At 42.2% G+C, this 19,700-nt stretch overlaps 1 protein-coding gene across 2 annotated transcripts in view; it reads left to right on the top strand.

Annotated features, from left to right (window-relative positions):
- Positions 1–19,700, top strand: part of VPS41 (VPS41 subunit of HOPS complex) — a 121,513-nt gene that overhangs the window by 12,939 nt on the left and 88,874 nt on the right. For both annotated transcript variants that reach the window (XM_079947532.1, XM_079947533.1), the window contains exon 3: positions 15,558–15,665. In XM_079947532.1, coding sequence (XP_079803658.1) covers positions 15,558–15,665 — 108 coding nt within the window. The remainder of the gene's footprint in view (positions 1–15,557; positions 15,666–19,700) is intronic.

Genomic DNA, 19,700 nt, shown 5'->3' with positions numbered 1-19,700 from the left:
TTGGGACCTCCAAAGTGTTGTCGTTTGTTGACTTTAAGGTCCTCCGCGGGGCATACCAGGAGAGGTGGTCCCATAGGTATGTGGGTCCTAGGCCGTAAAGGAAGGACGAAGTAGAACACAAGGGTTCTGCTAGAAAAGCCAAAGAGCTGCTTTAGGCATGGCCAAGACAACGAATTTTTGACGTTTCCCGTTAAACCACATCCCTCTTCCATATCAAATAACTTTTGAAAATCTCTGTCTCAAAAGTGGTTTTCTATGTGGCACGGAAATTTCCTGCTGGATAAATGTATGCCAGATGTCCCATTGGGCATGCATGTAGTTTGTGCAACAAACTACAAAAATAAACAAATCCCTTCTTGTTACTACTGCACACCAACATAACCGTGTTTAGGTGAGTTCAATTAAATATTCCGATAATAAATTATCATCAGCATAGCTTTAATCAGCATTACCTTGGGGACTTTTCTGTTTTTACCTCAGGATTCACTCATACAGGAACTTTCAAGAACTTACAAGAAGAAGCAGTAAGAAAAGATAAGAAAAGAAGAAATGTATTAACATTGGACTTAGCCCCATAGGTTATACACCATACATATAAACTGTATATGTTGCACATACTGGACTAGACCTTTACGATAGGAAATAACCAGTAAAATTTTCCGTTATTATCATTCAGCCTGTTGCGCTTTGTGTATTGTGACAACTGTATTTGTGTAGCAAGGTATTGGACTTGTTTTAATCAGCATTAAAGCATCATCACGGTAACTGGAGAGTCAGGGAACCAGAACTAAGGCTCAGGAAACGGCTGTGCAAACTGATGCATCTTTGATAGCTGTTGGAAGCATCCCAGTTGGTGCCTACCTGATCTCAAAGGCGAGAGCATTCCACATGGGAGGTGCCACAACAGAGAAGGCCCTTCTCAGCACTCCACCAGAGGAACTTCTGCAGGTTGTGGTGTGGACCAGAGGGCGATGTATATGAGAGGAGACAACCTCTCAAATAACCTGTTCCTGAGCTGTTCAAGGTTTCAAAGCCCAAACTAACACCTTAAGCTTGGCTTGGTAGCTAATCACTTGGTTCTGGACAAGCATTTCAGCGCAGAAGATTTCACAATCACTGTGCTGTTATTGGCGCACAAATTATCCCTTCCCAGCAATGGAAAATTTCTCTGACGAGCCTTAACGAGATATCAGAATTTTAAAATTGTTTAAAATGGGCAAAAAAATTAATGAGTCTATAGAAATAATTCATCATTTTGAGCCTATAGGATGAGTTTTAAATAATATATTGGCATTTAAATGGAATCTTTTGCTGCATCAATTTTAAAAAACAAATTTCTGGTGATGTGTAACAAAGATAATCGTATACGTCATATTAGGATTGACTTGTAAACCAAGTGGATGACTCTCAGGATTTTCTAGTATCTACTTTTCTTGGGTGAAAATTAGATGGCTAATTTAATGAGCTATTAATATTAACTAGAAGTTCCAATTCTCTTATTTGAGTGTTGTAGAATATCTAAAGTATAAAAATGCTGCAGTGCATTTGAATGAAATTCAATTTGAAAAACTACTATATCAACAGAATTGTAATGTCCTCACAATATTAATTCATTGATGTGGACAGAGCAGTGCTGGAAGTTTTCTTTCCTGCTTTGGCCTTACATTTTAGTGTATTCATGTACTACAGCTCTTGGCACCCAGGTGTCAGTCTGTGGGTCAGATACTTGCCAAATGAGGAGTGGCCAGAGACAAACGCCTTGAAAAGAGGTCGCTCACAAGGGACATCAGTGAACAGAAAGCAACAAAGTGTGATGGAATAAAGAGCAGTGGGATTTTGCTCAGGTTGGAGAACGTTTTAAAGAGACAGAACTTTGTCGGAGTGCTCTTTCATGGATCTTTATGAAGTTGGCAACGTCTCTTGTACAGAACTTGCATGTTCTGACATAAAGGAACATTTCTGAACAATGGCTCAGGTTTGAGGGAAGAATATGGTACCTTGAAGGCTTGTGGAGCTTGGTGAGAAACCAAGTGGTCCTTTTGAAAGGTGACAATTACTGAGTTTTGAGAGGAGTTGGCTGACTTTATCTTGAGAAAAGGAGAAGTTGCTGTGCCTCTCCTATTGTGGATTTTATAGTCTCTGTACTGTTGTCCAGGTGAGGTATGAGTGGAGAAAGCACTTTTGGCAAATACTCATTCCCTGTTTAGTTGGTACGGTGCACAGTCGCAGGTAAGTGATAATTTTTTGCAAGGGTGATGAGGGACATCTTAAAAGCAGATTGATAAGAGGGATGTGAAATTCACTTTGCATTTGGCGGGCCAAAAGCATTGTGTTAATTAGCCAATCAGATATTTAACACATAGTTTGTTAAAGCAGTAATAGATCAGAGAGAATGATGCTAATTCTAAAAAAAAAGGCCATCTTCTAGAAGTCTCTAGAGTCAGTTCCTTGCAGAAGCTTTCATCACACTATGCTAAATCCCACAGAGGCTCTTCCTTCTTCTCTTGTGACCCTGGTTTAAGACGAGTCTTCTGGGTTATTACATCAGTTTTCTGTGATGTCTGAACTGTGAAATTGTGGTTTAACCGTTGTTTACAAGTGGTTTGGAAGCCATGGGATTTATCAAGTCAAGAAGTTCCTACTTTAGTTGGGTGTGGAAGAAGAAAGTGCACATGTGTATATGTGTGCTTGCTTCTTACTCCTACGGCAACAAATTTCCATTTGTGGCAACATGACTGCTGAAACACGCCTCTATATTTATGTGTTTCCTTATTAGAGACATAGGAATATCACATAGCCAGGAGGCCAACTGGGAGAGGGAAGAAGCTTTTTGGAGTGTGTTGAAGCATGGGAGATGTTTCCTCTCAGAGCAGGATGCAAGCATTTGTACCCCTATTCCTGAACTGCTGGGGAGCAAAGAGCTCTCCCTTCTGCCATTGCTGTCAGACGTCAACTTGAAGCAGGAAAACGATATTATTCTGCCCCATATGTAAGGTCATCTTTGACTTCACAGTACTGTTGGCTATGTAAAGTGGCTTATTTGGACCTCTTAGCTGGCTTAGATTGTGACTGGACTTTTGGACACGCCATTGAAAGCCTTCAGAAAATGGGTTGGGCAGATTGTCAAGCCTCTATATAAACGCCGCATGAAGTTTCTTGCAGCTGCAAGACATTGACATCTTGTTATGATAGGGGTAAATTATACTTCAGAACAATCTTCCTTGCACATAGTTACATGGTAGCTCACATTAATGGGTTTTCTGAAGTACGTAGTATTTAAGTATCAATATGCTTTTCCTGTAGCTTGTGGAAGCACTGGGCCCATAGCTCAATGGTAGAGCACATGCTTTGTGTGCAAAAGGTCTTCAGTTCAGCATCTTCAGAGAGGGCTGGGAAAGGCTGCCTGCCTGAAACCTTGGAGAGCTACTGACATCAGTGCAGACAATACTGGGCCAGATGGACCATTATTCTGACTCTATATAATAATAAAAATAAAAATAAAAATAATTTTTATTTATATCCCGCCCTCCCCAGCTGAGGCCAGGCTCAGGGCGGCTAACAACAATAAAATAGTACATTCTAAAAACATTTCATTATAAAAATTAATTCAAATCAAATTGATGGCAACCATTATGCTAAAATTCTGTGGAGATTGCCAAAGGAGGGAGTCAGGCTGTGCCTTGGCCAAAGGCCAGGTGGAACAGCTCTGTCTTGCAGGCCCTGTGGAAAGATGTCAAGTCCCGCAGGGCCCTAGTCTCTTGTGACAGAGCGTTCCACCAGATTGGAGCTGCAGCCGAAAAAGCCCTGGCTCTGGTTGAGGCCAGACTAACCTCTCTGTGGCCTGGGACCTTCAGGATGTTTTTATTTGAAGACCGTAAGTTCCTCTGTGGGACATATAAGGCAACTTACTATGCTGAAGAAACCTTTTTTCCCTCTCACAGTGGCTCAGATGGCCTATAGGTTACTTCATATAACCTCTTGTCATGAAGGAAATGCATAGAAATTGAATTGGGTCATACGGGATTAACTAACAGCTTTCGCCAATGTGAGCAAACACAGTCAACTTTAAACGCCTCATACCACATGCACTGAGAGAATTGTTGCTGCTGTTTTGGGTGCATGTTGCAAACCACTTTGAGCATAATCGTTTGCAGGACAGCAGCATCTAAATTAAAATCTAATCTATTCGCTATTGTGCAACCTTCTCAGAAGCTGTTGCCTAGGATTTGCCAGCGTAGATTTCCTATGGTGGCGCTGGGGCGACTCAGGACAGCGCAGGATTGTGGGTGGATTGTTCAGTACGGGATCTTGTGACACATTGCAGAATTCAGCAGAGCCTTTGCTTCTCATAACCCAACTCATCTTCATTGCTGGCATTTCACGCTAATAGCATGACTGTAATTTAGTGGCAACTCGGAAGAGCAGAAAATGTTGTTTGCTTTCTTTTCACCTGTATATTGCATTCTGTGCTCTCAATACAACTATTTTAATATATATTCAGTGGTAGTAGCCATATCATCATAATTCTTTGCCCTACTGTGTGGTACGTTTCCTCAAGAAGGTGAAAAGCTTAAATAAATCCTCTGTGGAAAAGGAATAAAAAGAGGGAGAGGGAGATTGCTGAGAGAAAGCCAAATGTCATAATCCATCTTGACCAATTCAAGAATCATAAGCTTTCAGTGATTAGGCTTGTGGGAATCAAACTCCAGTAATGAAATGAAAGGTGTAATTCCAGGGGAGGTGGTGAGAGCAAGGCTGGTGCATTTAAATATCAAATCACTGCCAAAATAGAAAATAACTTAGTTCTTCCATTGGCTGGTTTAGCTTTATGTGGTCTCTACATAGCCTGCCATTCAAAGCAACGTAATTAACAGGAAACTAAAATATTATCTTAAAGATTTCGAAATAAAACATTACAAAGGAGGTCAACCACAGAATGCACATTTAATGCAGCAAAGTTAACAATTTTTTTTTTAAATATATCTTAAACATTTCAAGAGAAAGTAGCCCCAAAATGGAAAACTCAGGAAATACCAACATTAATGGAGTGGCAGACAAAAATGGTTAAATATGTAGAATTAGCAAAACTGACCCACAGGATCCGTAACCAAGAAGAAACAAAAGGAATGGAGTAAATTTGTTGAGTGACAACTGAAGAAGTTTAAAGACTGTAGCAGGACTAAAATAAATCTTGTGATGTGGATAGAATGTAACTAAGAATCTGTGAAAGAGAAAATCTAATACAAAAGGTGGATGGAGGGAGGGAAGTCCGTGCGCAAGAGATTGTGTGTAAATAAGTAGACACATGATTGTTGAACTTTAGAGTATTTATTTTGTTTGTATATGTTACTGAAAACTCAATAAAAAGCATTAAAAAAAATAATAATGAAGAGGATGTCTAGGAAAAGTCAGGGGTTGTCGAGGTGATGCTCTCTGGATGTTGCTGGACCACAACTCCCATCACCCTTGATCTTTGGCCATGCTCAGTGTGGGGCTGATGGGAGTTGGAGTCCGACGATATCTAGAGGGCACCAGATTGGTTATAATGGAGTGCCTTGGGCACTCTAAAGCTCTCTTCAGCCCCAGCCATCAGGGGCGATGAGGGGAATTCCAGTTCTGCAACATGACTGTTCCAAAGCGTTATATAAATGCCAAGTTTCTGTAAATTTCCTGCTTTAAGACTAAACAAGAATAAAAAAGCGACCAGTCTGTTAAAAAAGAGAGAGAGAGAGAGAGAGATTCTATATCAAATAATATTCTCGGCGTGTGTAGCCGGGTGGGGTGGGGTGGACTTGAGAAGGCCTACTGCAGGAGTTGTTAACCTTTTTGGTCACCTTTGGCAGCCAGAGAAAGGACACTCTGCAGGCTGCTGCCCATTCTATGATGGAATACTTCTTTCAAGCTTCATTTCATCAGGAGAAAGAGTCCTCTGTGGGCACCAGGAAAGACCTCTGTGCATATGTATGCCCATGGGTGGTGTTCTGCAACCCTTGGTCTGTGGTCAGTGCCAGATTTAGGTGTAGGCAGTTCCCCCGCACAGGGTGCTGAGCCAAGGTGGTGCATCATAATAACAACAACAACAACAACAATTGTACAGTGGTGCCTCGCAAGACGAAAAGAATCCGTTCCACGATTCTCTTCGTCTAGCGGTTTTTTCGTCTTGCAAAGCAAGCCCATTGACGGCTTAGCGGCTTAGCGCTATTAGCGGATCAGCTGATAAGCGGCTTAGCGGCTTAGAAAAAGGGGGGGGGGAGGGAAAAAAACCCGCAGGAACTCGCAAGACATTTTCATCTTGCGAAGCAAGCCCATAGGGAAATTCGTTTTGCGAAGCACCTCCAAAACGGTAAACCCTTTCGTCTAGCGGGTTTTCCGTCTTGCGAGGCGTTTGTCTTGCGGGGCACCACTGTATTAATACATGTATGTACTGGGAAGATCCATTAAGAAACCAACTGTACCAAAAGGAGTTATTGGGAAAATGAGAACTATTTAGGGGGCTGTACCAATTTTGTCCTTGCTCGGGGCGCCATTTTACCAAAGTCTTCCCTTGCTACAATGAGTGGGCTCTGTCCTGTTGGTGCAAATGATTGAGACCAAGGAAGACTGAATTTCTGGTGTGCTTTCTTCTGCACCGTGAACGTCTCCTGGTGGCAGACATGAGCAATGTGCTCTTGCTCCCCTCCCCACTCAGTGCCCTTTTAAGGCCCGTTTTCTTTGCACCGTGAAGAACTCCACTGTGGCTTTTCCTTTGAAGAAGCAAAGTTAGAATGGTTCAGTAGTAATCACTTCTGCGGGTTGATGTATAATTGGCACGGAAAGATACGGGGCAGGTTCTGGAATCGCAAACTCTCTCACCCAGGCCTTCCTTCTTCTGGTCATGAATGCCATCCTGCATCTTAACAGCAGCTAAGCATATGTGAGCATTGATGTTAACTATGTGCATCAAGCCCAAGTTAAAAACAAACCCCTGTGTTGCAGTGAGAACCAATCACAGAAATATAGACACAACACATAGGCTAATATCTGTTAGAGCAGTCTTCTAACCATGGTTTAAGAGACTGTTGTCATCATATGTAAAATTGGCACAATACTTCACCTTATTTAGCCTTCCTGGGTTGTTGTGCGGGTAAGTGAGATAAGGATCTGTTAATATTAGAAATGCTAATTAAAACTACCGTATTTTTTGCTCCATAAGACATACTTTTTTCTTCCTAAAAAGTAAGGGGAAATGTCTGTGCGTCTTATGGAGCGAATGTGTGGTTCCTGGAGCCGAATTGCCCAGGGGTGAAAAGCAGATTATGCTTTTTTGTTTTTGAAAGAGGGAAGTGGGTGTTGAAACAAAGTCGCTAATCAGCAAGCAATCGGGGAGGGAGATAAGGGATGCTAGCAATAAAGGAGGCTGTCTGGGAGTGGGTAGGTAGATAGCAAACTTGCAAGGAGAGGAGACAGGAAGACTAAAGCAATGAGGAGGGAAATTAGAAGAAAAGGAGGAGCAAAAAACTGCTCCAGCTAAGGAAAAGGCACTAAGGCAAACAAGAGGGAAGGGAGTGTTGAAAGGAAGCAGCTGATTGACAAGTGATCGGGGAGGGAGATAAGGGATGCTAGAGATAAAGGAGGCTGCCTGGGAGGGGGGAGGTAAAAGCCCATGGATCCTCAGGATTTTTGCATTGGGTCACCCCAAATTCACCATCAGATCACATAGCATGTCCATGGCTACAGCCTGCACCAAAAAAATCACGCACCCACTGTTGTGTGGGGCCGCAATGGCGCAAAAACGTGGTTACAAAGCACGGATCCACAGGAATTTTGCATTGGGCTACCCCAAACTCACCGTCAAATCACATGTCTGTGGCCACAGCATGAACCACAAAAATCATACATCCACTGTTTTGTTCAGAATAATTTTTTTCTTCTTTTCCTCCTCTAAAAACTGGTACGTCTTATGGTCAGGTGCGTCTTATGGAGCGGAAAATACGGCAATCGGATCTTTTAAAGTTGTATAAAGAATCCTCTAATCCTAAAGTTGGAAGGGACCCGAGGGGTCCTCTAGTTCAGCCCCCCTGCAGTGCAGGAATCTCAGCTAAAGCATCCATGACAGACAGCCGTCCAACCTCTGCTTAAAAACCTCCAAGGAATGACAGCCCACAACCTCCCCCAAGGGAGACCGTTCCACGGTTGAACAGCTCTTGCAGTTTTTTTGTACCAGCCCCCAGTGCTCTCCATCACAGCCATGCTGGGTGGAGCTGATGGGAGTTGTAATCCCAAGCATTTGGAGGGCACCAGGTTGGGGAAGGCCAAGGTAGACCAACCTGTAGTTTGATTACAAGAAGAGAAAGAGAAGCCTGCCATTGATTTGCTCAAAGGAGTTTGGTCTTAATGAACGATTTTCTGATCTCATTACTTAATAGCATTAGTGTTATGTGTGGAGCTTTTAGCAGAAACTGTCCACAGAAAACTGAGGTTCTTGCTGGGTAATAACCTGGCTGTTCCTGTGCTTTCAGATGCAAAGTGAGAAGGTAAATAGTGAACATCTGGAAAATGATTTTGAATTGATTACTATGACAAATTGGCAATTAGTTATGCAATAGCTGAGTTTTATGCTTGTTTTCTTTAAAATCCCAAGTATAGGCTGAACCTCACATTTTCTGTCAGTGCGGTTTAAAGTTTTCTTTTAAGTTCTGAACTGCACACCTGCACATAGAAACACCGTTTATGTATAGGCCACAATCCAACAGTACGTTAATTTCAGTAAGCTCATTTATTTTATTGCTCATATTTCTTGACCGTGATTAATTCTGTATTGGACTGTGGTGGTAGTTTCTTGGATCCAAAGAAAAGGCAACTTTAAAAGGTGTGTGTGATTTTGAGAAGCATTTTGTTATACATTGTGGGTGGAACATGTCTGCTGTTTAAAGTGAAAAATATCTCTTGATTATGTTGGAAGCTGTAGGGAGTGAAATAAGTCTGTGGTCCTGGTATTATGTGTATATAAAATGTTAATCTTTTGACTAGGTAAAATATGACACCAATAGCTGAGGGATAGATCACAACTATTTCATACGTCTTAAAATTGAGTGTATTTTCTCTGCAACAGAATTGTGAGGGGAGAACAGACTGAAATGTCAAAACAGTGCAAGCGACAGTGATATTATTATTTTTCCAAATGGCTTGAGAATCCTTTAGGATGGTATACAGGACTTTGCCTTTAATTAAAAGTGCCATATACTTAGTAAAAATCCATGTTAGTTGAGAAATTGATTTTTATATTTATTTTTTTTAAGAAGAAAGCTGTGAGTTTTCCTGTATGGAGTAAATGTCACTCTGTTGATATCTTAAGCTTTGCTGCAAGTCAAGACTTGTACTGTTCAACCAGGTTGTCATAGAAACGCAGCTAACTGTCATCTCAACTCAGGCTGATGATGGTTTTATTTGTAGGTTTGCAGGATTATTAAAATTTAACAAAAATTATTGATTTGCTTTTTATTTACGCTGCCGTGTGTTTACCTTTAGAAGTTCATGCTGCATAAAAGCTTCTCCTAAGAGAGAGAGATGGATATATATATATATATATATATATATATATATATATAATGTTAAACTCTGATTCATCAATTGCTGTTGATGCTTTCCGTCTCTTTATTTAGAAGGTGATATATAGTCTGCAGAAATGGAGTAATCTTGTATTTTACAAATAGTTTTTCATTTTGTTTGTTTACAGCAAAGAAAAAGCCTCTCAAATTCACCTTTAGCTTGACTTTTATTTAACATAAGAGATACCTGTCAGAAAATCATGAAATGGGTACATCAGTGTGCGCAATATTTGAAGTTTCTCGCTTTATTCATGTTTTTTCTTGAAGCCTGGCAGAATGCTTCAGTGAGCTGAGTTTTTGAAAGTATGTTTTTTGTATATGCATGCGCAGGAGGAATTACTTCGTTTTCACTCATAAATAAGACAGGCAAAACTTATTTACAGTAACTTTATCTAATGGTCCGTGGATGAATGCTTTTATGCAAAATACTTGAGAGACTAGAATTAACTTTTCACTTTGGTTGCACATTGGATGTCCAGACTTCAGCAACATGTTGGATCTTATTATAATGACTTTGATGCCTAGAATTCACTTTTAACTCTGCATGTTTATTCCCAGAGTGTGCATTTGTACATTGCAAGTGTCTTATTCATAATAAAAATGTATGTAAATGCAATTATGTGCTAATTGTCACATAACGTAGAAGCTGCAGACTGCGCTAACTTTTTTTTATTTTAACTGTTTTGCATCTGTCAAGAATGAAGAAGCACAGGTAATTTGTCTGATTATGCCCTGCCCTCTAATTTGACATTGAGTCTGTCTGACTGGTAACAACTTTGTTCAGTGTTGGATTTACTGAATAAAAATTGCATCTTGCTGGACATCTTGACACATTGTTTTCGACAACTGTGTCGTTGATTGTTGACATCCCTATATTAATCCCTTTTTAAAAAATTCTGTCATCAAAACTTAACACCAAAGTCCCTGGCTGTTGTAGGTGAAGAAGAAAGTTGAAATTTAGGCCTTTCTACTGTAGCTTGTGCTTTGTGGTTTTGTGAGGATACTATTTCAATAGCTTAGTGAAATTGTGAGCGACCTCACTGGTGTGTAAACCAGTGTACGGCGGCACTTAAATCCTGCAAATATGGTCATATTAAGAAGGTATCTGCTTCTTACAGTGGTGCCTCGCAAGACGAAATTAATCCGTTCCGTGAGGCTCTTCGTATAGCGGTTTTTTCGTCTTGCGAAGCAAGCCCATTGACAGCTTAGCGGATTAGCGCTATTAGCGGTTTAGCGATCAGCTGTTAAGCGGCTTATCAGCGGATCAGCTGATAAGTGGCTTAGGGCTTAGGAAAAGGGGGGGGGGGAGGGAAAAAACCCCGCAGGAACTTGCAAGACATTTTCGTCTTGCGAAGCAAGCCCATAGGGAAATTCGTTTTGCGAAGCGCCTCCAAAACGGAAAACCCTTTCGTCTAGCGGGTTTTCCGTCTTGCGAGGCGTTCGTCTTGCGGGGCACCACTGTAGTTGCCTCCCAATATAAGGAATTGATATTATATAACCCTCAACAACTATTGTGGAAGGAATCCTGAGTTTTTAAAAATTTTAGATATGAAATAAAAACAATGTTATGAGCATACAGTAATTATTCAGTGAAAGGGCTACTTCACACATTGGGTTGGGTTCAGAGAAACTGGCAGGAGGAAATCTAAAAGTGCAACATGGGAAGGGGACAAAAAGTTGTTTAAAACATACTGGATTGCCGGCAGGTATCTTGAGTGTGCATTCAGTGGCAAAGCTGGGTTGATTTCTGTTTAGGGGAACCCTGTGTAGGGTTCTTGGTCTTCTAGCAGAAAATTGAAATTTATTCAAGTACAGTGTTTAGTGGTATACTCTGTGTGTGCTTATATATACACAAAATGAAAAACCTTGTCCAAATGTAAACTGTATCACAGTTCTATCACATAGATTTCAGATTCAAACAGAGGTTGGATCATCCACAGAGTATTTACCCCTTTTAAAGGCATTGAAGTGATTGGTTGCTGGTTTGTGAACCATATGATAGTATTTGTCAGTTGTGGGAGTTCAGGAAGATATAGAAAAAGTTGGAATAAAGAGAGAGGGTTGCTGATGGAGGGGGGGTTAAACAAATTCTAAGTAAATGGGTATTTTTGTCATCACTTGCCAAATCAAAGCTCCCCTGATGCTACGCCACTGAATCTACTTTCAAAGCACAGCATGAAGTTTACACCATCCTTCTCCAACTTGGTTCCCTCTCTATGGTCTCAGTCCTGTCTTCCCTGACCATTGGTCATGCAGTCTAGGACTAATGGAAGTTAGAGTGCAAGACGTACGGAGGGCACCAGATTAGACCAGGGGTCAGCAAACTTTTCCAGCAGGAGGCCGGTCCACTGTCCCTCAGACCTTGTGGGGGGCAGGACTATATATATATATTTTTTTTTTGGGGGGGGGGAATGAACGAATTCCTATGCCCCACAAATAACCCAGAGATGCATTTTAAATAAAAGGACACATTCTACTTATGTAAAAACACTCTGATTCCTGGACCGTCCATGGGCCGGATTTAGAAGGCGATTGGGCCGGATATGGCCCCTGGGCCTTAGTTTGCCTACCCACTTAGTCTGCATTAGATCTATCCACTTCAGGGGGGTCATTGGTGACTACAATGATGGCTGACCACCAAGCCAATCAAAATATGTGGATCCCTGATCAAACAACTGATCAGGCAGCAAAACAACTAGAGTTGGGCATGTAGAAATTCACCCGACAAACCTTACAAGCCCTAAACCTGCCCATAATGATTTTCAAGCCATTTTTTTTTTGGGGGGGTGATCATAGTGGTGTGAGCTTTGGGAGTCTTAGGAAGCTCAAATATCTATGGGGCTGGCTGATATAAGCCTATACTTGAAGGATGGATGGATTCAGAAGTTACCTACCTCAGAGGTGAGACACGTGGAAGTTTTGTTCTTGGAGTCATTCTTGAATAGCTTGGCTTCCTGACTACTTCAACGTTGGGATTTTATTGGTGGGTTAATTGTCTTTCCTTAATCTTGAGTATTTCCACCTCTAGGAAACCAATGCAGCCTAGGAAAACCTGCATTCAAATCTTTCATTTACACCAGGGATGCCAACACACCCCAGTCTCAATCACAGACACATAGAGCCTTCTGCTTGCTCACTCTCACGAGGCGTTCAAAGTTTGCCAGGTGGCAGGAGAAATTTTGCACCTGGCTATTGGCAGGACAGCGGGTGGCGCTGTGGGTAAAACCTCAGTGCCTAGGACTTGCTGATCGTAAGGTCGGCGGTTCGAATCCCCGCGACGGGGTGAGCTCCCATCGTTCGGTCCCAGCTCCTGCCCACCTAGCAGTTCGAAAGCACCCTTAAGTACAAGTAGATAAATAGGGACCGCTTTATAGCGGGAAGGTAAACAGTGTTTCCGTGTGCGGCGCTGGTGCTGGCTCGCCAGATGCAGCTGGCCACGTGACCCGGAAGTGTCTTCGGACGGCGTCGGCTCCCGGCCTCTTGAGCGAGATGAGCGTGCAACCCTAGAGTCGGTCACGACTGGCCCTGACGGGCAGGGGTACCCTTTACCTATATTGGCCACTTGCGACCAAGTGAAGATGCCTGGGCGGCAGGTTGGCGCCTGACGTCTCCACCACCTGGAGGTGCGTGCCTGAGGATCCTTGCATCTTGACTGTTTTCACAACACTAGCAACACATCCTGAAGAATTCTGTCTGTTATATTTTGTCTGCACAATCAGAATGAATTTCAGAAACCAAGAAGTCGTACTGAAAAATACGACTTTTGAGCCGTCTGGCCCCAAAATGGCAACTAGCCATTCTGTTTTGGCGACTGTATCCCTGGTTTAAGGAGCCATTTGGTGTCTAGCTTATATATCTGAGTTTCTAACACTGTTCTCACGTGTACACACATGTACACACTCCCTCACCCTCAGTTTGGTGCAAGGTGATAGGGAGTTTTACACCACTCCTCCTGATGTCATAACACTTCCTTGCTCCCTAAAGGTAAAGGGACCCCTGACCGTTAGGTCCAGTCGTGGCCGACTCTGGGGTTGTGGCGCTCATCTCACTTTACTGGCCGAGGGAGCTGGCGTACAGCTTCCAGGTCATGTGGCCTGCATGACTAAGCCGCTTCTGGCGAACCAGAGCAGCACACGGAAACGCCGTTTACCTTCCCGCCAGAGCGGTACCTATTTATCTACTTGCATTTTGACATGCTTTTTGAGCTGCTAGGTTGGCAGGAGCAGGGACTGAGCAACAGGAGCTCACCCCGTCACGGGGTTTCGAACCGCTGCCCTTCTGATCGGCAAGTCCTAGGCTCTGTGGTTTAACCCACAGCCACCCGCGTCCCCCCTTGCTCCCTACTACCCAGCTAATGGGCACTTGTGGGAACAACTGAGGAATGTGCACATCCATGGGCTCTTCGCATTGCCAGTTAGGTGGGTAGGGGTAAGCGCGAGGGAAAGCATGGGAAAGAATCTTGACAGCTGCATTGTGCACCTGCCCATGCTTCCCAGCTGACAGACAATCCGCTGTTTGGTGGGTCGCAGGAATGCAGTTGTCAGCACAGGACAACGAGTGTGGGTGTGTGGTTGAACATCTTTTAAGGAACCTGCAAAGCTACCTGCACATTGTCCACGTGTGGTTAACACCGTCACTTAGCCAATGGTGGATAAAAAGAATAGACTCAAGTTACTGAAATAGTGTTTTGATTCTGCTCAAGATTTCAAGGTCAGAAATCCTCTTTCCTCTAGTGGTCTACTCTAACTGGGAATGTTGTGAGGCTTCCACTCTGTGGCTGGCTTTTCATGTCATTAAGTAATATGTAATTTCTACTTTTTTATATCTGTAATTCCTGTAAATAGATGTAACGGCAATCATTGCACATTCTCCCCCTCTCTTCTCCAGCCTTCCACTTCTTCTAGATTGCAAGCCCCTTGTGGTGGAGAGCCATCCTTTCATTCTTTGTAAAAGCACTATGCACACACAGAAAAATAATGTGTTGGGAATACTCTTTTAAAGAAACTGTTGCTTCCTTTGGCAAGAGGGAGTGGGTAGGATACAAATGGAAAGAAACGACACTGAAAAATGTATGTTTCCTAAGCTTCAGAAACATCCTTTTTGATGTTGTCTAAAACCCATAGGGTTTCCATTTCGAGGTGCACAACGGATTGTTTCGACTCTGTTTTTATGTTATTTATTTGCAATAATTTCTATACCACCAACATTTTAAAAATATCATGGTGTAAAAATCAACAGTGAAAATACATATAACAGATACAGAACGTGTCATAAATCAGTGGATTAGATTGGTGCATCAACATAGCTGGATAACTCCACAGAGAAAACCTGGGTAAAAAGTTTTAATTGGGCACCTAAGTGGCAAACAGGAGTTGCCTGCCTAATATTCAGGATTTAGAGTAAAACTGCAAGTGACTTTTTTGCTTCTGAGAGGTTCCTCGGGGTCTAGAGAGTGTGTTCTCCCCACCACCACCCAAAATAGGGTGGATATTTTTTATTTTAGTCAACTTGTTTTTAACTTCTGACTTTTCATTGATAATTGTAATGTACACTATATGTTCTGTGTAAGCCTCTTGGAAGTTTCAACAGTTAAGAAGTATACAAATTTTGAAAACAAGTAAATATGTGATGTATTTTGTGTAGTAATTAGAATATTGGGCTTTCTTTTATTTTGTCAAGTACACTTCTGGATTCTCCCGTCCTGGTTTTAAGAAATTATTAAACATTTCCTGAGCTAACATGTTTATGAAAAGAAAAAATGCTGTCAGAAATTGGGTGCCAGGAATTTCAAAGTTGGAAGTTGGTATTTTGGCTTCCATTTCTTAGTGGTTATTAGAAAGAGTTTATGGGGGACTATCTATGGCTGTTGCTATGCAGTATTTTTATTTTGGGGTGGAGTGGGAAGAGTAGAAGTGTGTAAACCTGAGGAAAACTAGTATCCATCTTTTCTCTTAAAATTTATTAATCCAGGAAGATGACAGTGAAGAGGAGCCCAAGCTGAAGTATGAGAGGCTTTCTAACGGCGTTACGGAAATTCTTCAAAAGGACGTCGCCAGTTGCATGATGGTTCATGAGAAGGTAAGAGTTTGTTTGCTTGTTTTTAATGCACACACATACGTAATATTTTAAAAATGTAGATTTGTGCTGTTTTCACCAAAACAGTTGAGATTTGGGTATAGATGATACCAGAAGCTCTAAATTGTGGTAACAAACACTGTAGAGATACTTCCACTTGCTGAGAATTTGTTTCCCAGCAAGCATGAGGGTATAGGCAATTATTTGCTTAGAGATTCACTAAGTGAGTTCTGACTACTGCGAGCTCTTTGCACGCTGCCCAATTTGTCCCTGGAGTAGTTCTGTGTTAGCTGCCACTTCTGAAGAAGTGGAGGACAGGGGAGGTGTTTTTGATTTAAATTCTTTACTTGGCAAATCTCCTGCAGCCACCTATTATCCAATCACTTTTTTGACGTTTTTGTCAAGTGCTTGGTGAATAAACATGACCTCCACTCAGCCCCGTGCTGGGATAAATTATTTGCATTTACTGTTTTTCTTCAAGTCACCCACCACTCACCCATGCTTGAAAACCTTACATTATATTCCTGGGGTCAAGTGCACCCCAGTTAAGTTAGAGGTAATAGAAGGGGAAAGAGAGATGTAATGTAAGGAATCTAAGCGAAGGGTTGGTTTTTTATATATGTACAAGGATGTGACTATATATTGATGTTAACAGGCACCTGAAATTAGATTTCCATATCCTTGGATACGGGTGGCACTGTGGTCTAAACCACAGAGCCTAGGGCTTGCCGATCGGAAGGTCGGCGGTTCGAATCCCCGCGACAGGGTGAGCTCCCATTGCTCGGTCCCTGCTCCTACCAACCTAGTAGTTTGAAAGCACACCAGTGCAAGTAGATAAATAGGTACCGCTCCGGCAGGAAGGTAAACGGCGCTTCTGTGCGCTGCTCTGGTTCGCCAGAAGCAGCTTAGTCATGCTGGCCACATGACCTGGAAGCCAGTAAAGTGAGATGAGTGCTGCAACCCCAGAGTCGTCCGCGACTGGACCTAATGGTCGGGGTCCCTTTACCTTTTACCTTGGACGTGCAATGTTGACTTACGTCACATACCCCCTAAGTTGGTACAGTGGTTATCTTCCAGGGTTTACCTCTGCAAATAACCGATGATTGGTCTACTTACCTGGACAGGATAAGTTTAGTTGAACAGTTCAATTTAAGCTTAGGGATATAAGTTTTTCTCTTGCCTATAGCATCATGCATCTATTTGTTCAACTTGGGCAAGCCTCAAATTCCTTTAAGGCCCCCACCTCACCTTGAGATTAGAATTATACACCCTTGGCCAATACATGTTGATCCTTCCTATATTAAGGTTTTGGATATGTTACATAAAATAGCCGTCTCGTGTAATTCTACGATTCTATGTGTGAAAAGATCTAAAGCCTACTGAGCTTTGACTAGTTCCCTTTCTGCTTGTAATAAGAAATAAACTGTTTTTCATCTCTTCACACATTAATGACATAAAGGGATGATCCAAAAGCCCACATCTCTTTCTCCACCCCTTCCCACTTCCGTTTCCTTCCTTTTTAAAAAAGGGGAAAAAATACAGGGGGTTGGACTAGATGACCCTCTTGGTCCCTTCCCCATTCTGATTTTATGTTATTTTGCAGAGATTTCTTGTTGCACAAACACAGTATGCCCCGGGTCATAAAAGGTTCCTCGTAACAGGAAATGCCCGGTGCTTAATGAGATTATGGATCAGCAAAGGTTCAGCCAAACTGATCTTTGAAAGTTTCTGTGATCTGACAGCTGACAGTTTTCATCTGGAACTATGACGCTTTGTTTAAAAAGAAAAAAAGAAGTAAATTTATTGGGCAACGCTATAAGTATTTTCTATATTTGGAGCTGTCCAAGCTCTACCCTAATTATAGTGTCACAGAGAACAACACAACAGCAGAGTTGTTTTAAGTAACTGAGCACTTTTGGTTTTCTAGCAAACTACACTATTTATGAGTAGGATCAATAATGTTAGAAGCTGAAGTCTAGGTGTCTTTTAGGAATTGGTCTCTTACAATGCTGAGGCTAAAAACTGAGGGTGGTGTGTGTGTGCATGTGTATCCCTTAAAAAAAGAAAGAAATCAAACCCTATGAAAGATAAATAAAACCGTAGCCTGTATGATAGATGTACGTTTTGATTAGAACAATTTGGCTTTGTTTGGAGTACCGGAGAGTGGCATATATTCAGACTAATTTCCCTCCAGAATTATTATTTTTTCCTTGCAATGCTAAAACATATTTTCACTGGACTCGCTGTCTGCATTGGATGACTAATCGTCATGGCACCTGGTGCATTCAGGCAGCCCTGTGCAGTGAAATAGTCATACCTAGTTATGTCTGCACACCTGATGTTTTATTAACTAGTATTGATTTTTTTACCCGGGGGACTTTTTTCTTCCTGTAAAAAGGCAACCTTGCAGGAGTGAAAGGCATTGCAGGGGATGAATTTCTAATGAACCCCTTCTCTCCTCTCTCTCCCCCCTCTCTTTTTTGACTTCTCTTTAATGTGGCTTCATATTTTAAGTGCCTGAACTGAAATTTCATTTTAAGCAATTCCATTTTGATAAATCCTTTTGAACCTTGACTTTCTGTAAGGTTATTTAAAAAAAAAAAAAAAGATTGTGCTGCTTGACTGACACACTTAGTAGTGCCTGTAAATTTGAGCATTTCATTATAGGCTGCAATGAAGCATGCTCACATGCAATGAAATACAGAGAATTTAGGAGTCTGACCACTTGAGTAATGCTGAAGAAAAGGTGCGGGGGCAAATGCATCCTCATCTATATAAAGGAGCACCAAACATTTTGTTGGTTAATTTGTTTTTAGTCCTCAGAATTTGGTAGCATAAACTAGATCTCTGTTTAGAATCTAAATATATAAATAATAACCCTGCCTGGGTTTTTGTTATATTATGAAATAGCAAGTAGAGCCCTTATTTTGTGGGGGTTTTTTTTTGTGGGGTGTATTCTATGTGCTCATGCAGCACATGTGCTCTATGCACACTGCACACACTTAATGCTGGTTTCCGACCTGTTTTTATGGCTGAAAGGTTTGACCGCAGGACCAGAGCAGGCTGGGTTATTTGCATTGCCATCTTCTTTGTAGATTAAACTGGGACTGACCTGTCCGAGAGAAAGAGAGAGAGAGAGAGAGACCCACCTTTTCAAGGAAAAGATGCCACGATTCTGTGCTAATTTGCTTATATGTGCAATTGGTCCTTTACCTCTCCTGCCCTGATCTCGCCACTGTGATCCACGCGACGGTCACCTCCAGACTGGATTGTTGTAACTCGCTCTATGCGGGGCTGCCCTTGAAACTAACCCAGAAACTCCAGCGGGTGCAGAATGCTGTGGCGAGACTCCTTATGGGGTCCTCGCTGCAGGATCACATTCATCCAGTGCTATACCAGCTGCATTGGCTCCCGGTGGAGTACAGGATCAGGTTTAAGGTGCTGGTTTTAACCATTAAAGCCCTAGGACCCTCGTACCTACAGGACCACCTCTCCTGGTACGCCCCATGGAGGACCTTATGGTCTACAAATAATAACACCTTGGAGATCCCGGGCCTCAGAGAGATTAGGCTGGCCTTCACCAGGGCCAGGGCCTTTTCAGCCTTGGCCCCAACCTGGTGAAATGCTCTGCCACAAGAGTTCAGGGCCCTGCGGGATTTGACATCATTTGACAAGATGGAGTTGTTCCGCCAGACCTTTGGTCAGGGCTCAGCCTGACTCCCTTTTTCTTTTTGTATAAGAACTAATATGAAAGAGGCCTCCCAGCATTCTCACAGGCCCATATAAGATCAGTGTAGACAGTTGGGCCGATGAGCACTTACTGTTTCCAACCCTAACCCTGCGGAAAGCCATCTAATTAGACTTTAATTTGATTTTTACCTGTTTTTAGGAGGTAATTTAATTATTGCTTGATTTTACACTAATGTTATATATTTGATGTTAGCCGCCCTGAGCCTGACTTTGGCTGCGGAGGGCGGGATATAAATAAAAGTTTATATTGTTGTTGTTGTTGTTGTTGTTGTTGTTGTTATTCTATCT

This window comes from Podarcis cretensis, assembly GCF_951804945.1.
Source record: "Podarcis cretensis genome assembly, chromosome: 12".
Taxonomy (NCBI): domain Eukaryota; kingdom Metazoa; phylum Chordata; class Lepidosauria; order Squamata; family Lacertidae; genus Podarcis; species Podarcis cretensis.
The sequence above is the reverse complement of the archived record's forward strand: the minus strand, read 5'-3'. Positions and strand labels throughout refer to the sequence as shown.